The 19,665-nt window shown below is 50.0% G+C and overlaps 1 protein-coding gene across 10 annotated transcripts in view; it reads right to left on the reverse strand.

The window, feature by feature from the left end:
* Positions 1-3,225: 3,225 nt before the first annotated feature.
* Positions 3,226-19,665, reverse strand: part of KDM2B (lysine demethylase 2B) — a 115,113-nt gene continuing 98,673 nt past the window's right edge. For 7 of the 10 annotated variants that reach the window (XM_043441253.1, XM_043441227.1, XM_043441218.1 and 4 more), the window contains 12 exons: positions 19,430-19,654; positions 14,635-14,778; positions 13,335-13,421; positions 12,894-13,163; positions 12,594-12,707; positions 11,878-11,916; positions 11,066-11,745; positions 10,117-10,280; positions 9,865-10,026; positions 9,001-9,219; positions 4,352-4,544; positions 3,226-4,221 (listed from right to left, as the gene is read on the reverse strand). In XM_043441253.1, coding sequence (XP_043297188.1) covers positions 4,363-4,544; positions 9,001-9,219; positions 9,865-10,026; positions 10,117-10,280; positions 11,066-11,745; positions 11,878-11,916; positions 12,594-12,707; positions 12,894-13,163; positions 13,335-13,421; positions 14,635-14,778; positions 19,430-19,654 — 2,286 coding nt within the window. In that variant the 3' untranslated portion in view covers positions 3,226-4,221; positions 4,352-4,362. The remainder of the gene's footprint in view (positions 4,222-4,351; positions 4,545-9,000; positions 9,220-9,864; positions 10,027-10,116; positions 10,281-11,065; positions 11,746-11,877; positions 11,917-12,593; positions 12,708-12,893; positions 13,164-13,334; positions 13,422-14,634; positions 14,779-19,429; positions 19,655-19,665) is intronic. The other 3 variants (XM_043441237.1, XM_043441250.1, XM_043441198.1) reach the window with 1 other exon arrangement.

Genomic DNA, 19,665 nt, shown 5'->3' on the forward strand with positions numbered 1-19,665 from the left:
TTTATGGACACTGTTCCTGGTCAGTTCTTAATTCACTTGGGTACAGCATGAATGGGTGTCCACACCTGGTCCAGCACCTCCTTCAGGAGAGCAAGGAGCACCTTCAAAGATGTTGCCCCCATCTACCCTTGGCTACTGACTTAATGGTAAGTTTAACTACATTTTCACCATTTACTGTGACCAGGTATTGTGCCAGGTGCTTTGTGGTTATCTCCAAATATATATTACCTCATGTCACAGATGGGGAACTCAATCTCTGAGAAATTAAAAAACTTGTCTAAAATCTGTTAAAAAGTCACCACAAGGAATTCCCTGGAGGTCCAGTGGTTAAGACTCTGTGCTCTCATTGCCGAGGGCTGGGTTCAATTCCTGATCGGGGAAATAAGATCCTGTGAAGCCAAGAAAAAGTGAAGCCAAAGAAAGTTTTTTAATAAAATAAGCCCCCACCTCAGAATTTGAACCTAGCTCTAATGTTTTTTCTTAACTCCTCTAATACCAGAGATGTAAACCTGAGAAACTAACTTATGCAAAAAAGGTTCTTGGGATATTAATGATCTGAAATCTCTTTTCTTTTAGATCTAATTCTGATCACAGTGGTTGAATTGAGACCAACTGTGGATTCACTCCCACTGCTTGTGAGGAGGTATGTTTTTGGGAAATTACATAACTCTTTGGGTGAGTCCTGTGGGTTTCTTATCTTTTGACTCTGTGCAGTGGGTAACACGTGCCTTCAGGTGCTCAGGATCCAGAAGTCAATGAACAAGACTTGAAAATTACAGCAAAGAGGTAAATAGTCTTCCCCGCTGTGCTTAAGGCTGGAAGTTTGGCTAGCTATGAAATAAAGTTGCCTTTCTACGTTTTCTGATAGGGTCAAAGCATGTAAACCAATGCTTTGTGGATAGTCTCAAAACCTCTTCTCTTGTGCTTGCCTGCAGACCCAGAGCTCAGTCCCTGCTGAAGCTATATGTGCACTTAATCTGTACTTCTAGTCAGACAGTGAACTCCAGAAATTCAACATTATCCACAAATTACTAATTTGGTGGAGGGGTCTTCAAATCTAGGCTAGTGGGTGAGATAGTAAACACACCTAAATAGAAGCCAAGCAGCAGGTATTGGTGTCATCTGAAGTTAAATTAGAAAATTGAGATTTGTTTGCTCATAGTCTCAGCTGAAAACAGCTTATTTACTGTTTCCTCTTGGACTTATATATATTATCAGGTGCTTGTTTTAGCAATGAACAAAAACTCCTAGTGGTGGATCTTCTTAGGTAGCATTTTCAAACAACCTTGGCTTAGTAAGAAGCAAACACATTTTCAGCCTAATGTTGGAATAATAAGGTACTAATTTATTTGGCAGAGGGCAAACATGTCTGTCTGGAACCTGCGTTTTCTAGCTGCATGCCATGTCTCTATTGCTGAATAGGTAACCTGTCATATGGATCCACAACGGAATAGTGATGTCTCTTTATCCTCATGGTACGGAAGGATGCCATTCGATGGGCCATGGTATCTCTGTCAAGGTCAGCATCCCTCGAGGAAGGAGGTTTGGAGCCTGTCCTCTTTCCTGGGTTAAGATGTGGTCTTACCCAGGAAGTGCTCCCTATATTTTATGTGCCTTCCATTACTTCATCAGATATATTTGGGCTCAGAATAGCTGTTTGCAAGCATCTAGCTTGGCCCAGCCTCATCTAAAGCTCATTCTCTAAGGACTAGGTCTGTACTGGGATATACTAAGTACCCTAACATAATGTACCTTCAAGTTGTGAACATGTGCTCACACGTCCAGTCATGTGAGTTAGTTCACATACCTGGCATACATTGTCACGTGCATGCCTCCTCTACGAGTGGTTGTGTACTTCACAATACTGTAGAGAAGACAGTGTTTATTTCAAGCCCAGGATGTCTGGAAGCAAGCGTAAAAGCAGCAGTGATGTAGCTGGTACTGTACTTAAAAGTCTGTACTAGATTAGAAATGTTTGTGTTTTTTAGGTATTTGTGTCCAAAATATTATAAACCTGTACAGTTCTATATATCTGATTACATTAGTTGGTTATCTAGGCTAACTCTGTTGGACTTCAGAACAAATTGAATTTAGGAATGTGCTGTCAGAACAGAACTTGTGTGTAAGGGACTCTTACTATATAATCTTAACTGGATTGTTTGGTACACCTGGGGAATGGTAATCTGTGACCAGCGCACTACAAATGTGACTGGAAAACAGGGTCAGTTTCTAATGCCAAGATTCCACCTGGAAACCACTGTCACCCTTCAGCAGTTCCCAAAGAAGAAGATGCCTTTACTGGACATCAGGGTAACTCTTACTCAGAGGTTCGCAGCACTCAGGCTGCCAAGAAAACTGCAACTTGACCTCTGGTGTGAGTGCTCCACGATGAGTGATCAGGCTTGTTAAAGGTAAGCCACATTTTTATAAACAAACCATCATGTGTTAAACTAATCTTACCTCTGTCAAATGCATCCCCTGAGTTAAATTCCAGGGTGCAACAGCTTCAGATGTCTCCAGTTTGAGTCAGAAAGGATCTCTGGATTTAAATGAATAGGAGGCATAGACCTAAATGGGATCTAAAACCATTTTACCATGGGGAAAAAAAAAAGGATTGGGGTGGTGGTGTGAGTATGAAATGACTATTATTGGGAAAGGCTAGTCCCGTGAGACCCAAGTCTGGTGGTGCTGTTGATGACTGAGGAAGGAAGCTGGGCTTTCTTTATTTTCAGATGACTAATTGCATCTTTCTGTGATCTCAAGTTGATGTCCTACCTGGAGCAGTTACCTCCTAGCTAAGGGCCTCCAGCCACCCTAGCCCAAGGTCACCAGTGCAGGTTGTGGTCTCCTTGAGTTGCCTCTACTGGAGTCTGAGTAAGTGGACCCCTATCCCCCCTCTTTGGCAGTGGAAATGCCAAGTGGCTGTGGAAGTTACCTTATACAGGTGTGGTCAGAGGCAACCACACAGGTAAGCCACTCTGCCCCTTAAAGCAGTTCGTACCTAATTCTTACATGTGGACGTTACCTTATTAGCTACGAACAGCAAGATCTCTTTCTGAAGATGGAAAAACATGTACCAAGGGGCTGCTGCATTTCTCTGGTGACTAAGAAATGATACCTAGTCTGGCTTCAGAATATATAACACTGGTGCCGAGACTATTGCATCTGGACCTCCCAGTCACACTTCCAGTCCGCCCCAGAACAAAAACCCTCCAAGTCCAAGAGTGGGTTTTTTTGTACAATTGTTTATACAAATTCAACAAAGGTAAAACCGCATCAGGGAAGGTCTAAGAAAACAACATCTTACAACAATGGCACTTATGAATGCGTAACTTTACAACTGGGCAACAGCCATGTTCTAAACCTCAAATGAGAACTCAGCTCACTTCAAAGGAGAGAAAAAAAAGAAAAGAAAAGGCTGTGTTGGGTCATTTATTCTATTTCTCGACTCACTGTATAAATTAGATCTATGTAGAATATAAGAGTTCATGCTGGAGCAAACCCCTCCTGAGTGCAAAGGCTGAAATCTGAATTTCAAAATCTTGAGGGGAAAAAAAAAAAAGGTGAATTCTATACAGAGGAAATTTAGCAAAGTGTCTCTCTCACTTTGACTATAATTTACATATATCCACATCATGCTTATGCAATTTCTTGACATACAAAGCAGACTCTCAACTTCCAGTTAGACATGCTTTTAACTGGAGGTCTTAGCCTGCTTTGCCGGATCTGGGCACATGTATAGATGGGTTTGTATGAAGTACTGGGAAAGTTCTCTCCTACCTTAAGGAAACCAGGAAAGTTGGCAATCTCAAAACAATAAAAACACTGGTATGCATTCAAACCTTGCATAAATAACTTTTAAACAATTTGTACAAAAATAGTTCTGCATAATGTAAGATGTAACAAAACCAAACAAACATGTTGAGACGGCAGATGTGGTGTGTGGTCCACTTTATGTTGACACCAAAACCCCCAAAGTTGCCAGGAGTAAGGTGTCCAAAACAAAAACACCACCACCCCCCCAAAATTTCCTAAGCTCATGCTTCAGTAAGAGAATGTCGCCCAAGTCCATCCTCCTCTCCAACGGGAATGTCTTCTCGGTAAAGGCCGCCTGAGCAATGGTCCAGAAAGCAGTGCGGTTTTGATTCAGAAAGACCAGAGGAAAGCACCAGGCTCGCTCATCCCCCAAACGGTGGCAGACTGGCTTCTCCCTCGGCAAGACTTGCAAAAGGGAACTGTTTGGGGTTTGTTGTTCCAAGTTCCAAATTGAAAATATTTAAAGGCCCTAGTTTTTGTAAAGTCTTTCCCCCTCCCCTGGCGTCTCCCCTCCCCTCACCCCATATTTACATACTTGTCCTTGGACTAACTCAGTTTTTGCAGGAGTTTTTCTTCCACTTGTCCGAACTGGACACTAACAGACATTTCAGCTATGAACTGCTCGCAGCCTTCCTTGGTAACTTGCTTGCAGTACCTCAGGTCAATGTGACAGATATTCCCACAGCGTTTGAAGAAGGACAGGCACTGGTCAGTCACCTTATTGCAGTCTGGAGGGAAGAGGACACAGGTGAGGTGGAGGAGGAGTGGAACAGAGGACCCCCCCTCCCCTGAGCCCCTAGCAGCTCTCCTGTTCAGTCTCCTCAGATGGGGCCTGGTTTCCTCTACTACTTAACAAAGGTTCATACATGCCTGAAAAACACCCACAAGTTCCAAGTGAAATTGCTCAGAGTCTTGTCCCATGTAAGAGTCTTACCTGTATACATTCTCACATCAACAGGTGCTGTCCATATTGTTTTACAGATAAGATCACACAACACATGAAAATATCTTGCTTTTCATGTCTACTCCTACTGAGGAACACCTCTCTCTACACACTCTTGTGTACTTACCTGCTCATTCCCAGGGAAGAGATGCTGGGGGAGTGAGGACACTTGTAAGGCCATCTCGGGGCCCTCCTGCTCCCCTGGACACCAATGCTTTACTGCAAGGCCCCACATGCTTGATCCCCTTTCATGGAATGTCTACCTCAAACCCACGTAGGAAACCAATGCACTAGAAGTGGCTGGAGAGATTCCATCCTCAGAGAGCAAAATCGGAACTCCAAACCCTCAACTGAGTATTTTTATCAATGTGGACTTGGGGTCTGTCATACTCTTTTTTTAGAACTGAACCCTCAGCCAATGAGCTGCAGTGCCAGCTCTCATCCAACTGAGGCTAAGTCCCTACCCTGAGCCCAGAGATTCCTTCATCTCAGTGGTATTACTGACCTTTGCTTGTCATCGCTAGTATGTATACTTTCATTTTGCTATTGAATTGAGTAGGAACAAATGTTAACAGTAAGGGCGAACTGCAGTAATGCACACTAGGCCCGTGCCAGCTCCATATGTCACAGTCCCTCCAGCTTAGGAGGTGGTCCAAAGAAGTCACGTCATAGTACCCCACGAGTCACCAAAGAGCACTCTCCTCAGGCCTGCACAACATCCTTGCACAAATGCTCAAAGTCTTGGATACACATGTCAGACAATGTCAATAAAATCCAATCCTGAACAATGAACTTAGAACAAGTGGTGATGGAAAGCTGTCTGCCTCCCATGCTAGCCAGGCAGATGGGAAAGTGACAAGGATGCTGCCAAAGAGGTGACTTGGAAGATTAACACCTCTGATTTTCCAAGGGTATCCCCTTACCTCATAATCCCTCAAATATTTGCCCCCACAATCTTACTGTAAAAGTCAAGTGAGAAAGGATGGTGTATAAACCCTGTAAGGGTTTAAAGCTGGAAGACGTATAAAGCTGGAAGACTCCCCAGCAGAAGAGGGGAGGTTTGTCTCTGGGCAAGAGAAAGGCTCTAGACTAGGCACTACCAGGCACTGTGGAAGGCAGGAGGGCCCACTGAAAAGTGGGGTTACAGGGAAATTTGCCTGCTGGCTGTTGAGAGCCCCAGACTCCTTTCCTGCCAAGCCCTAGAACACCAGCAGCCTGGCCTGAACCCTTCAGTTGGGAGGTCAAGAAAGTGTCCTTTGGCAACTTTGACCAGCTTAAGAGGAAAGATGGATAGATGTCAAGTCTGGATTTCCCCAAAGAAACAACCCATGCTGACCACCCAATGACATCTACAGTCCCAAGCTCCCACCTTGTCCCAAGAGCAGCCCATCAGCTGAATAGAAAACCACATGTTGACGACAGAACTGAGAGAAGCCCCTTAGGCAGGCCCACTGACTGCTTCTGAAGGAATGCATGGTCTATGTGGAGAAGAAAATATAACTACCAGTATCCTCAGGATGGACAATATCTGGTCCAAGAAACAAGAACAGGCCACTCTCCAAAAGTTCTGAGTTAAAAATATAGGCTAAACCATGTGAGAACTGCCAATATGTGACTTTTTGACCTACATAATAAAGCAGTTTCATATGTCTGAAATGAAAAACTCACTACAGTTGATCCTTGAACAACACATGTTTGAACTGTGCAGGTCAACTTATCTGCCCATGTTTTTCAACAGTAAATACTACAGTGCTACAGATTTGTGGTTGAATCTGAGGTTATGGAGGAAGTGTGAATACCAAGGGCCAACCATCAGTTATATTTGGATTTTCCACTGCAGAGGGCTCCACCCCTAGCACCTAAGTTGTTCAAGGGTGAACTATGAACTGTGTAAGAAGTGGGGGAAAACCAGAGAATAGAGCAAAAGACAAGAGGTGGGGAAAAAGTAAAGGTATAAAAAGACTACTAAAGAAAGAAAACAGAAGGGAAGGAAATTAAATAATTCAAGGAAATTTTCCAGAACCACAGAACATATATTTCCAAGTTGAGATTGATTATACCTTACAACATGAAGGTATAATGAAACCATTTCAGACACAGGAGGTCTGGATTATGTCCTCCACCAAACAAACAGATAAACCAAGAAGATACAGGACCAAGGAAAGAGGGGCCCCTACACAAGACAGAGACCAAGGCAATCCTAGGAAGCAGACGTGCAGATGGCAGAGGCAGTCAAGTTCAAGTGGGGACAGGAGGAAAGAAATGTAGGAGGGTGGTTTCCTACCAAGACTGGTTAAGGGCCTGAGGAGTTCCTGAGGGTAAAGAATAGTACTCGAGTCTGTTGTAGAGTCTGTTCAGAGACTGAGCAAACAAAAAGGAGGCAATTATTAACTCTAGGGAAAACAAAAAAATTGTGCAAGGAAAGAAACATAATACACACTTTGGCTCAACAGTGGACAATCCATGCATGGCCATAATGTGGTAAATAATAGTGACTTAACCACACAAACTGGGAAGACTGGCGGGGGGTGGGGGGGGGGGTGCGGCGGCAGTATAGAGAATTTAAGAACAGTAATCCTTATGCTCTACAAGGCAAGTTAACAAAAAGAGCATCTGAGTGAAAAAATAAACAAGAAATAGCAATGTAGGCTGTTTAGAAAAGTGGAGGTAAACAAACAGCAAGAGCTCAAAATTTGAAGGTGGCTCTTCCATATGAGAAGCAGGGGCAGGGAAGGCAAGGCACCAAAGTGGCTTCACTTTTGCTACTAGATCTGATCTGACCACACTGAAGGATCTGGAAATGTGTCAAGCACATTCCTTTCTGTGGCAGAGGCTTATTTTACCATTAACTAGTTACAGGAACAGAAAATATGTTAAAAAGAACCAAATATAGAAAAGACTGGATATGGAAATTGGCCTTCATACATGTCACAGCTCTTAACACCAACGGAGAGATATGAATGTAGGTTCTGAGACGAAAAGATGAGGTGACTGGATTATGGCAGAAAACAATGCAACAGATGATTTACACAGACACACATCATGGACATCCTCTTCGCTGCAGGGGAGGGGGATTTTATACCTGTATCCCTGCTATATACCCTAGTGACCCAGTCAGAACAGAGGGAAAGAGTTCATTACTACCAAGCACTTAGAACAAGCTGCCTCCCAGGCCCTTCTCCACGGGGCAGCCGGGCATCAGTTTAAGACCAGTAGCTGAGGTCCTGGTGGAAGCTCACCCTCAGTGTGGTTCTCTGTTCTCTGCCTCCTTGGGGGGCCACCACCCCACTGCCACCCGCCACCGAAACTCCCTGAGGCGGGAGGGGCCTCCCAAGCACTAAGGTACAGCTTTAGCTCATGTGAGCCAAACCTCCCGGCTCCCAGTCGGATGGGGCATTAGCAACAGGAAGGAGGAGTTTCTTAGGAACAAACACAGGGTGAAGAGAGGCAAACAGCAAAACAGCATGTGAATGCTGACCAAGCCAATCAGCAGGTTGGATTGTGTCCAAATATAATTTACATGAGGTGAGGATATTATTTATTCCTTGCTAATTTCTGGAGAGGAAAAAAATGTGGTTTTTTTTTTGGTCTCATCCTAATCTCCCACACCCAACCTGACCATCCCGAGCCATCAGACCAGTACAGGGTTATTGACTGGGCTGAGAATGGGTGGTGTCACCTCTGTCCACCTCCCTGTTGGTCATGCCCCAAGCTCTTAGGAACAAACTCCAGCCCCATCAGTAAGTGGAAGGAGTGAGGACTCCACTGTGGGGTTCTCTTCTTGTCAACAACGGGCCCCTTGATGGCAGAGTCAGGAGGGGGACACGTGAGCGACAACAACAATGGCAGCCATCAAGCTAGGTACTCCATCCACCTGGCCTGGTCACACTGCCAGGCGCCCTCCCACACCAGCTGCTGCCCGGCACCAGCTCATCCAGTGGGCCCGAGGGAAGTTTTCCTAGCCCCTATTTTGGGTCAAGAGCCACTGCTATGTGCTCATGTGTGCTCACTGCTACTGGCACTAATTTTTTGTAGCAATTATTGAAAATCTAATAATGCTTAATTGTTTAACGTGTTTCCCCGCTAGACTAGACCGTGTCTTGTTCCCTGGTGTGTCACAGCACCTAGGACGTGACCCTGTAACAAAAGGCAAGCCAGTATTTCCCTACAACTGTGAAATGCCCCCCACCCCCCGCAACTATGGGGTCCTGGGCAGAGCCCCGTGGGTGCCCCTGACTGACCTGACAGGTTGATTTCGGTTAAGGAGTCCCGGGTGGTGGTGCCCACAGCAGTGAGCAGGTTGATGGACTGGTCAGTGACATGGTTACAGTAACTGAGGTGGAGCTTGGAGAGCAGGGGCATGTGGCGGATGATAAGCCGCAGGGAGGCGTCCGTGATGTCCAGGCCGGCCAGACGCAGCTCCACAATGTTCCGGAGCTTACTCCGATTGTCCATCTGACCTGAGAGGGTGGGGTGGAAGAGGCAACAGGTCACCTGGACATGACACTCTACAAGGCCCACCCGCCAGACGGGACACCTGGGTTTCATTCAGCCAGTGAGTGTCTCCCCTAAAAGATCAGGACTGGTTCCAACATTTAAAGACTGGCATATTCCACGTCAAGTTTTACACCTGCAGATTCTTTAAAAGTCAGAAGATCTACAAACACAGCCTGCATTCCACCAGCAGTGCTTGGCTAGTTAAAGCAGAGATAGCACAGCATCTCTGGGTCAGCAGAGTTTCCTCTTTGAAGGTATGGGTTTGGAGCAGTGAGCCCTGCAACCTGTTCTAGAGGGCTCCATCCCTGAGGCCCTGTCCAGCCACACAGACCCCGATGCTTCCGAGGCTTAGAGCTCAGAACAAGAAGTGAGTGAGCAGCGAAGCAGTCAGACCCACACAGAGCTCCCAGAGTGGCATGATGGGAACTGCTGCCCTCTCACGAATCCCTTCTGTGCCCAAAGCTGACTGAGAACAGAAGGGCTGAGGCCAGAGAAGATGAGGACACAAGCCCCAGACGTGTCTGTAGTGAAAACCAGACTGACTCACACAGCTTGGTCACACCACCTTTACACACCCCACTGGCTTGGCCCCTGGCCTAGCCACTCACCTGGCCTGTTATCTGTAGGCGGGGATAGGAGGTCCCGCATCTGGGCGTCCTTCAGTCCTTCTACCCACTGGACATCCAGGGTCCGGAGCAGCGGACAGCTGGAGCTACAGAGGGCGGAGACTGCGATCCATGAGCAGCCAGACAGCACCAAGTCTCGGAGCCCTGAGGGGACAGAGAGGTGGCGATAGGTAAGGTGACATGCCCTCTAGCCCCCAATACCGCACTCGGGGGGGTCCCTGGTCCAGTGCTCACCAGGCAACCGGTTGATGAGCCAGCTCAGCTGTTTCTTGGAGATATTGGTCCAGCTGAGGTCCAGGGAGACAGGCTGTCGCCGGATGATGCCGCTTAGCATCAGGGGCGTGATGGACTTGCAGTGGTTCAAGTCGATGCGGGTCCATAACCGCTTATCGCAGCACCTGGGGGCCAGGCCCGGCAGAAGGGGCAACATCAGAGTTGGGAGCTCACTAGGGGAGCCTCCTGCATGGCTGTGGTCAGTCCCCCACCTACCAAGCCCAAGGGGAGGCTCCTTAACTTTGCCGTCTGGACTCTTCTGTTTAGTTTCTGTCTTATTCTCACCTGGAAGAGGCTGCTCTGGGGGTGGTCACAGCCCTTCCCCCCCACTCCCCATGGAAAGTACCGGTACCTATAAAGTATTTACTGGGGGCTTTATGACACCTTCCACAGATCATATTTCCAAACAACCCTGCAGCATGCCTGTTCACAGATGAAGGTAAGTAACTTGACCAAGGTCAGAAAGCTGGGGACTCGCGAAACAGGAACATCAGGAACTTGCAAAGTGCCCTTAACCTGGGCTCGTATTTTTTTTTTGGTGCCAGACTGCTTGGCATATGGGATCTTAACTTCCCGGCCAGGGACTGAACCTGTGCCCCTGCACTGGAAGCACAGATTACCAACCATGGGACCACCAGGGAAGTCTCACCTGGGCTAACTCTTAGAGAACAAGGACATCACTTGGTTCTTAGTTCACCTCCCAAGGAGTTAAGCCAGGAAAGCAAATAGGGTTCACCTCTTTCAACAAGACCACACTGACGGGACTCTGGAACTCTCTGAGGATACTGAAGCTGGACTGACTTAGAAGGGGAGAGCATCACAAGCAACTCCCATGGGGATGCCCTGGCCCACCGGGGTGTAGCCACAGGCTGGCCCCCTAGTGCCTCCCAGTCTGAGCCTGGCCCCTCACCAGCGGTTCCAGGTCTTGCAGACCCGCATGCAGACACACAGGTCTTGGTGGCTGAGGTAGCTGAAGACGGCCATCCACACCTCCCTGTGCATGACGTGGGCCGCCCCGTCATCCAGGGGCAGCGAGTCGGGCGGGGGGCTGATGGGGGGCGGCCGGATCACATGTCGCTCCATCTGGATGCACTTGGGCGGGGACACGGAGGGAGGGGGCCGGGAGATGACTCGGGGCGGGCTGCGCAGGCCGGGCCCCAGCTGGTGCCGCAGCTCCCGGGGGGTGCCGTTGAGCCCCTTGCTGAAGCGGTGGGGGCGCTCACAGAGGCCCAGGGGCCGCTTGGGCTCCTCGTTCTCGCTCTCAGGCTCCGACTTGATGGGCTGGTGGTTCTCCTGGGCCAGGCTGCTCTCCGTCTTCTGGATCTCCTGGTTCAGCTCCTTGCTCAGCTCCTTGCTCAGCTCCTTGTTGGGGAGCCGCCGCTTCCGCCGCATCTTCACCTTCTTCTTCTCCTCGGGCCCCTCTGCGCCCTCAGTGCTTGGCCCGGCGGTGGGGGAGCTGGAGCGCGAGTGGTCGCTCTCCCTGGTCTTGGGGGGCGCCTCGGGCAGGTCCTCCTCTGGTTCCTGCTTGAACCGCCGGAGAGGCTTGTTGGCCAGAGTTATCCGGTCCTCGGAGTTCTTCCAGGACCGCCGCTGAGGGAGGAAGGGGAGCACGGGAGTAAGCCCCCAGGCCCAGGGATGAACCCACCGAGGCCCTCCTACCCTCCACCCTAAGACTACTGCCCCAAGAGAGGTGCCGGGACAACGGCGAGGGGGAGATGGTACCTTTTTCCTGAAAAGCTTATCTTCTTTGCCAGGTTTTAGCTGTCATGGGAAAGAAAAGATGCAAAGCTTGCTCCCAGGGGTCGTAGGATTTGGTCCCCTCCACACCCAGCCCCACCAAGAGTCCACAGTCTCTACAGAGCAGAGGCTATGGGGTCACCTTCCCAACAAACCCCCATCTCCTCCGCTCTGGGTGGGCCCTGCCTGCTGGCTTTAAAGGAAGATTTGGAAGTGGCGAAGGCTGATGGAACTGTCCCCACCCAATTGAACTCCCACCCCTGGACAGACCCAGGGAGCCGCAGTCGCTCATTCAGGTCGGACTTGGCTTTGGGAGCCAGGCCTGGAGGCAGGGCCTGCGGGATTTCCCCACCGAGCCTTAATGGCTAGAGCTGGGAGAAGACAACCCGGCGCCACCTCGTGGCCGATGCTGGAAGGGTCGGTGGGCGGAGCGGGCCCGCCAGGATCCTCCGAGGTTCCCCAGATCCACAGGGCTTCCCTGCGGCAGCTTCAGCTTCCCAGGCCCCACGCCGGAACCAGCGACCCGGGGCTGGGGCCTGGGAAGTTACGGTGAACCGGTGCCTGGGAGCGTCTGCGTAGCGGGTTCGAGGACCGGTGGGGCGGGGGCGGGGGCGGGGTGGGAGTGGGGCGCGGGGGGAGGGGGGCCTGGGACTCGCGGTCCCGCGGAGGGGGGGCCTGGGTGGGGGGCGACGTGGGAGCACCTGCTGCTGGAAGTAAGTGAGACTGGATCTCCACCAGGGGCTGAGGCTGCTGCCTAGAGGGGGCCTCGGCGAGAGGTGAGAGGAGGAACCGGGGGATGTTTGAAGCGTCGAGGCCTAAAGGGGTGGGAAGAGGAGTGACTCGCTGGTTTTCCCCTCCTTTTCTCTTGGGCTGGGCTCAGGACTTCTGTGACTTGCTCGGGCGGCCCTGCCCGTCCCCGCCCCCGCCCGCGCGCCCCTGCATCCGGGACCAGCCAGGCCATCCCTCGCTGCCCGCTGCCCGCCCCCCGCCCCTAAGCGTACTCGCTTGCGTCCACTCAGCTCCTGGGGCTTCTCGTATTTCCGCTTCCTCCTCAGGTGCACGTCGTCCGACTTTCGGCGCAGGATGCCGTCGGGGGGCACCTTCTTGGGGTGCTCGTCGGGCCTGCGCCGGGGCGCCTCCTCACACTCACTCCTCCGCTTGGCAGGCTCCTGCCCTTCCTTGTTGTCCCGGTTCATCTTCTGCTCCTTGAGCAGGGAGCCGGGCAGGTTGGAGGCGTACTTAAAGCCAGGGCCACGCTTTTGCTTGTAGGCCAAAAACAGAGAAGGCACACACCAACTGTATATCTTTGGACTTGCCCCTGCCCCCGAGTCCGCAGTAGCCCCTCCCAGCCGACATCGCCGTGGTGGGGACAAGCTGTGTCTGGCAAGGCCAAGGTCTACCCCTCCCGGGCTGACCCCTGGGACTTGGAGCCCGGCACTCACTTTCCCGGTCTTGCCGGCGTGGTTACACTTGGGACACTCCCAGCAGTTTGGAAGCTCATCGTTGACCACGCCCTCTGACTCCTTAATCTGGGAGGGACACACACCAGTCAGCAAGCAAGGAGGTGGGGGACAAGGCCAGCTCTGCCCCAGGCATGGACACCCCCCTCCCAAATGCTACTTCCATACCACCTTTGACCAAGAAAAAAACAAAGAGTAGTAGTTAAGACGGGTGGCTCTGGATTCAGGTCAGGGTTCAAATCCTGATTGTGCCTCTTCCTAGCTCCATGATCCTGGGCAAATCGCTTAATCTCTGTGGACAAGTACCCTCAGCCATAAATGGAATGTGCCTATTTCCCTGGAGTTATGTGAGAATTCAATGAGGTAACCTAGTGAAAGCAATTAGCTCAGGGCCTGGCACCCAGCAAGGACCCACAAACTGTTCAGTCATTTCATAGCACCGTACTGGGTACTTAGTATCAGCCCGTCAATGTGCTGTCCCTGAACTCCTGGAGCTTCAGATCCGAGAGAGAGAAGTGACCAGGGGCTGGGGGAAAGTCATAGCGCCCCTTTCAGAGTGGGAGGTGGGTGTGTTGGGGAAAAGGGGATAAGTGTCAAAAGAAACCTCCACTAACGTCACTGAGGGAAAGGGGACAGACACCCCAGAGTCGAAGCACCCTTATGAGGCAGGCCCACTGGCGGGCCCATCCTCATCTTTATAAACAGAGATACACCTGGGCTGACAGGAGGTGCCAGGTGTGACGAAATTCACTTGAGACAGGTGTGAGGTATGTGCCAGCCCAGAGCAGTCGCTTCCTTTCAAAGGTGGAACCGGCTGCCTAAGAAGGGCAGGCCCAGCATGACAGTCCCCGGGAGAAGGCAGGCCTGTCCTAGGCACACCGAGGGAACAGGTTCCTGGCACAAAGGACAGGAATGCAACCACCTATTGTTACATGACCTGCCCTCCCCTGGCCCAGGCCTTACTTTCCCAGAAGCCCCAAGAGCAACCCAACTACCCAGTCTCTCTGGCCCAGGTGCAAGACTCTGGGAACTCTGTGGGTCTGAGGTCCTGGCAGGTGGAGCATGTGCATGTGCGTGCATGCATGTGTGCAAGGTCTGAGCGAGTCCAGGCCCTTCTGCTCTCAGCTCATCATCGGATGCATAGAATCCCCCAGACTCCCAGGTTTTCCAGGGAAGGGACTTACTCCCCTCCACCCCAACCACCCCCAGCGTCAGCACCACCAGAGAGAGAGCCAGGGTCAGGTGTTGAGCAGTGCAGCCCGACGCCCCCAAGCCTGCTCACCTTAAGGCATCCAGGGTGGATGATTTCATTGCAGATGGAGCATTCCATGAGCATGAGGTTAAACTTGCCTTCTTCCTCTTCCACTGTATCCTCTTTTCCCGCCTCGCCACACACCAGGCACACGGCGGTATGGGGCAGCACTGGCTGCAGGGTGGGGAGAACACAAGGAAGTCGGCATGGCCGGGACCCCATGGGGAAGAGATCAAAGGCAATGAGCTCTCCCCTTGGGCCTTCCAGGAGCCCTGGGAGTACCAGCCCAGGGCTGCCCATCGTTTCATTCATTCAAATCCTTATCCATGTACTACCTCCACATGCCAGGTACTGCTCCAGCACTGAACCAGACAGGAAGTCTCTGCCATCCTGAGCTTACATTTTAGTGGAGAGAAGCAGACAAAATGCAGAAGAGTCTGTTAGATGGTGACAAAGGAAATGGAGAATAAAGCAAGGATGGCCAGGCCAGGGAAGAGGTGAGGGAAAAGAGACCTGAAACAGAGAGGTCAGGGACCGCCTCACACTTGAGACAAGACCTGCAGGGGGAGGTGGGGCACAAGCCAAGCCTGGATGTGTCGGGGCTGAGGCTGTGTCTCTCCAGCGGCCATCAAAGCACAGACCGAGGATTCTGGGTCCTCAGAACTTTAAAGGGAGGTCAAACTGTCTTCAGAATACCACCAAGACGCCATCTGCCCTTTTCACTGTGATGATACTTGCCCTGGCAGGTGAAACCACCGGCACGTGTCAGGGCAGAGGCTCCAACATGCCTGAGCAGTCACTGGGCCACTCCTGGCTATGTGCTCCTTAAAGAAATGGCCAGTTTCATTTAAGGATATCGTCAATAAAGCAGTAGAAATGATTGATTTTATTAAAAGTCTGACCTCTGAGGTCACATCCTTTTCAGATTCTGCATGACAAAATAGGAAACAGCCATTAGCTGAACACCAAAGAATGATGGTTATCTAAAGGAAAAGCACTTGTGACCAAGTTGTGAGCTGAACTGGCCCTTTCTCCACAGAACATCAGTTTTTTTGGAAAGAATGACTGATTAAAAAAAAAAGGGGGGGGGTAATGGCACATTTTTTTCAAGGATGAAAATAAGTTAGCCTGTCACTTACAGAAAAATAAAAGAAGGCATTTGTTGCAGAAGATGAAATACAAATTTTCAAACAAAAATTAGAATTTTGGAAAACTTACATTAACCATCATGAAACAGACAACTTCCCAATACTTAAAGACATTTCTGAGAACACTACTGGTGGTGTTAACAAATGTGTTTATTTTTTTAACATTGTGTAACACTATGTGCCCCTACTTGGAAAATCTGTAAAAACTAAGTGAGCCAGTATTTTCCAAATGTCCAGTGTCTGATGTTACAATATTATGCAGGAATACATGAGGGGCAAGAAAGACTAATGAATTTTAATGCAACAGTGTGAAAAGTGCGTTGATACAGTTTCAGATTCCACATTGCAACTAACCCGTGAGCACTTGTCGCCTGTCCAGTTCTGGTGGTGGGTCAGAATATTCACAATTACCTGAAAACACTAGAGTAAAAGACTACTCCCTTTTCCAACTACGGATCTACGAGCCCAAATTTTCCTCAAAGAGTTCTTCTAAGGCATTACCACAAGAGAATAAATACAGGAGCATACATGAAAACCCAGGTCTTTTCTAATGAACCAGGCATAAGAGAGATTTACAAAAACATAACAACGCTATTTTTCCTACTCATCCCTTTTGCTTTGGAAGATGTTATTTCTCATAAAAATGTTGTTTATGCTAACATATAGTGTCGGTTTCTTGTCATTTTTAAATGAATTCAAAACATTAAAAAATTTTATTACAGTAATGTTAATAAATAAATAGCCCACATAAACAAAAGCTCTTCGGGGGTTCTTATAATTTTTAAGAGGGTATCTGGAGACCACAACGTCTGAGAGCTGATGTAGTCCTAGACTGTAAACCCCTGTGGGTAGGCTCTCACTCTCTCCTCCTTATACACGCCCACCTCCCAGTGCTCAGGATCCAGAGGAAACACACGACCAATTTTTAGTAAACTGAGTTAGAACAGCTTCAAATAAGCTAGGATACACACTCCACCAATAACTAGTAAAAGTCTGTAAGATGACAACACATTTCTGTTCAAGTGAATGCAACACTGAAGACGAGTTCTCATTCATTCAGGTGAGGAGGCCTGAATGCACACACGGAGGCCAAGTGAACGCCTCCGTGAATGAACAGAGACACAGGAGGGGAAACCCCGGCCCAGGCTAGAGGGAGAGGGTGCTGCTGGTGGGAAGGGATCAAGCCAGTGGGGGAAGCGTCCTTGAGAAGGGGTGCAAGGGAAAGCTTCTAACAGGAAGAGGTAGACCCACACTTCAGGGAAACGGGCCTGGAGAAGCAGGAGGGGGCAGGGGGTCTGCCTGGGTCACAGGTGGATAAAATGTGGCAAGAAGTGCCCCAAAAGATGGCGAAAGCTAGAAGAGAAGGACAGAGGGTTGGGCTGAGGCTGCATTTGCCATCAGTCCCAGAAACGTCAGACTGGAGACACACACAAAGGTGAGGTTTCCTACAACCGACAATCCCTTTGTCAGGCACCGGGCCAGGCACCAGGGCTGCAAAGAGGTGACGGCAGGGACAGGTTCCTATAACTGGGCCTGGTTCACTGCAGGGGAGGCAGGGGTTAAAGAGAAAGCACAGCCAAAGAGGAAGAGACAGTCCTGGGATACCACTGATGTGCCAGGTTTTAGGTGACACCATTCTCTAAACCCAGAGTCCCTACAGACAACCTCTCTTAAATCGTGACAGAATGCAACAGGTCATGGACCCTCACTCCAGAAAAATGCACACGCACTCATGAACACAGATAACAATCTGTATTTAATTTCAGGGGAGCATTCAAATTCCCTGAAATCCATTCCAATGGTCTGGGCACAGGTCACAAAAACACAAGCCATGAAACTGTTTAACTCCCACACAGAAAAGAAAGACAGTCAACAGAGAGAAACAGCAACCTACAGAACGGGAGAAGGTTATTTACAAACCGTGTATCTGATCAGGGTTAACATCCAGACCATATGAAGAACTCCTACAACTCAGGGACAGAAATACAATCCAATTTTAAAATAGGCAACGGACTTTAACAGATATTTGTACAAAGAAGGTCTACAAATGACCAACAATCACATGATAGCATGCTTGACATCAAGAATCATCAGATAAATGTGAATCAAAACCACAATGAAGTGGCACCTCGCACCCACTAGGAATGCCCACTATCATAAAAAAGAAGACAGCAAGTGTTGTGGAAAATAAGAAGGATATGGAGAAACGAACCCTTGTGCACTACTGGTGGGCAGGCGAAACGGAGCAACTGCTGTGGGAAACAGTATGGAGATTCCTCAAACAATTAAAAACAGAACTACCAGACGACCCAGCAATGGTACTTCTGAGTATATACCCAAAGGAATTCAAAGCAAGATCTCAAAGGGATATTGGCATGCTCATGTTCGCTGCAGCATTACTCACAATAATAGCCAAGAGGTGGGGGCAACTTAAATGCCCATCAACACATGAACAGAAAGAGAAAATTCAGCATATCCATACAGTGGAATATCAGTCTTCCTTTACAAAGAAGAAAACCCTGGCAAGGATGAGCCTCAAGAACATTAACGCTAAGTGAAATAGATAGACCCTGCCTGATTCAATTTCTAAGAGATGTAAAAAGTAGTCACAATTAGAAACAGAAAGTAGAAAGGTGGTTGCCAGGGGCTGAGGTAGGGGGTGGGGGGAGGTGCTGTTCAATGGATATAGAGTTTCCATTTGACAAGATAAAAAAGTTCCACAGATCAGTTTGCATTAAAAAAAGCACATTGGTAATATCACTGACATGTACATTTAAAAATGGTCACATAAGTTCTTGACCACAATTAAAAACAGAGACAGAAAATACAAGCAGTATGCGTCGGAGGGAGAAGAGGAAGGTGCCCCAGGCTTGGAGGAGCAGTGGCACAGGAGGAAGGCTCCCTTGATGCCAGGCTGGGCCTGCAATGGGCTCACCTGGGCCGGAGGCCTTGATCCTCCCGCTGAGCCTGCTGTCCCCAGGGAGAAGGGAGATGGCCACTCCCTCCTGGGGGCTGGGGGCACAGTGCCCTAAGGAAGCCAGAGTGCGTGAGTGTGTGCAGGGCGGATGCACGCAGAGCTGGGACCCCGCCGAGTGGCCAGAGTCGGTGCCCACTGCCCTGTCCAGGGGCGAAGCAGGAGGCCAGGTTTGGAGGGCCTGGCCAGGCTCTCCAGCAGCCCACTCCTGGACACCATAAATCAGTCCTGTTTCTCTGGGACGGCCCCCTCAGGAGGGGCGCTGACCTTCCACCCAGACCTCTGACTTTGAAGGCAGGACAGGAAGGAAGGGAGGGCCCACAACCATCATGAACTGGACCATAAATGTTGGCAACGGGGTCACAGACAGGACAGGCTGCCCCGACATTTTTAATGGCTGAGACTTCAAAGTACTGGGTCATCGAGGGAAGGAAGGAGTTATAAGACCATCGGACTATGAAGGAAAAGGAGCCCGAGCACATGGTAGAACCATCCTGTTGTCCTGCAGCCAGCAATCTGGAAACAGCGCTAGTGCCCCGCTCTTTCCGGGAGGAAGAACCCCTCCGCGATTTCTGCTGTGGCCACACTGTCAGCGGAGGGACTGCAGAGACCGGCCCCACGCGGAGGAGGTGGGGCCTGGATTCCGGCTCCGCGAGTCAGGCAGTCTGGGTCGGGGGAGAAGCGCAGCCCGGGGCGCACTCACCGCGATGCACTGCCGCATGATGCAGCTCTGCTTCATCCGCCCGGGGCCCCCGAACTTCTTCATGTCCTTGCAGAAATGGCACTCGCCGCACTCCGTCCGCAGGCAGGCCTCGCACTTGCGGCATCTCGTCCGGCGCCGGCGAGCTCCCGCCGTGGTCCGGTTGGCGGCCAACTTCACCGCGGAGGCCGGGCCCAGCTTCCCCTTGGGCCGACCTACCGCCCGGTTCTGCGGGAAAA

The sequence above is a fragment of the Cervus canadensis genome, chromosome 1 (genome assembly GCF_019320065.1).
Source record: "Cervus canadensis isolate Bull #8, Minnesota chromosome 1, ASM1932006v1, whole genome shotgun sequence".
NCBI classification, from domain to species: Eukaryota; Metazoa; Chordata; class Mammalia; order Artiodactyla; family Cervidae; genus Cervus; species Cervus canadensis.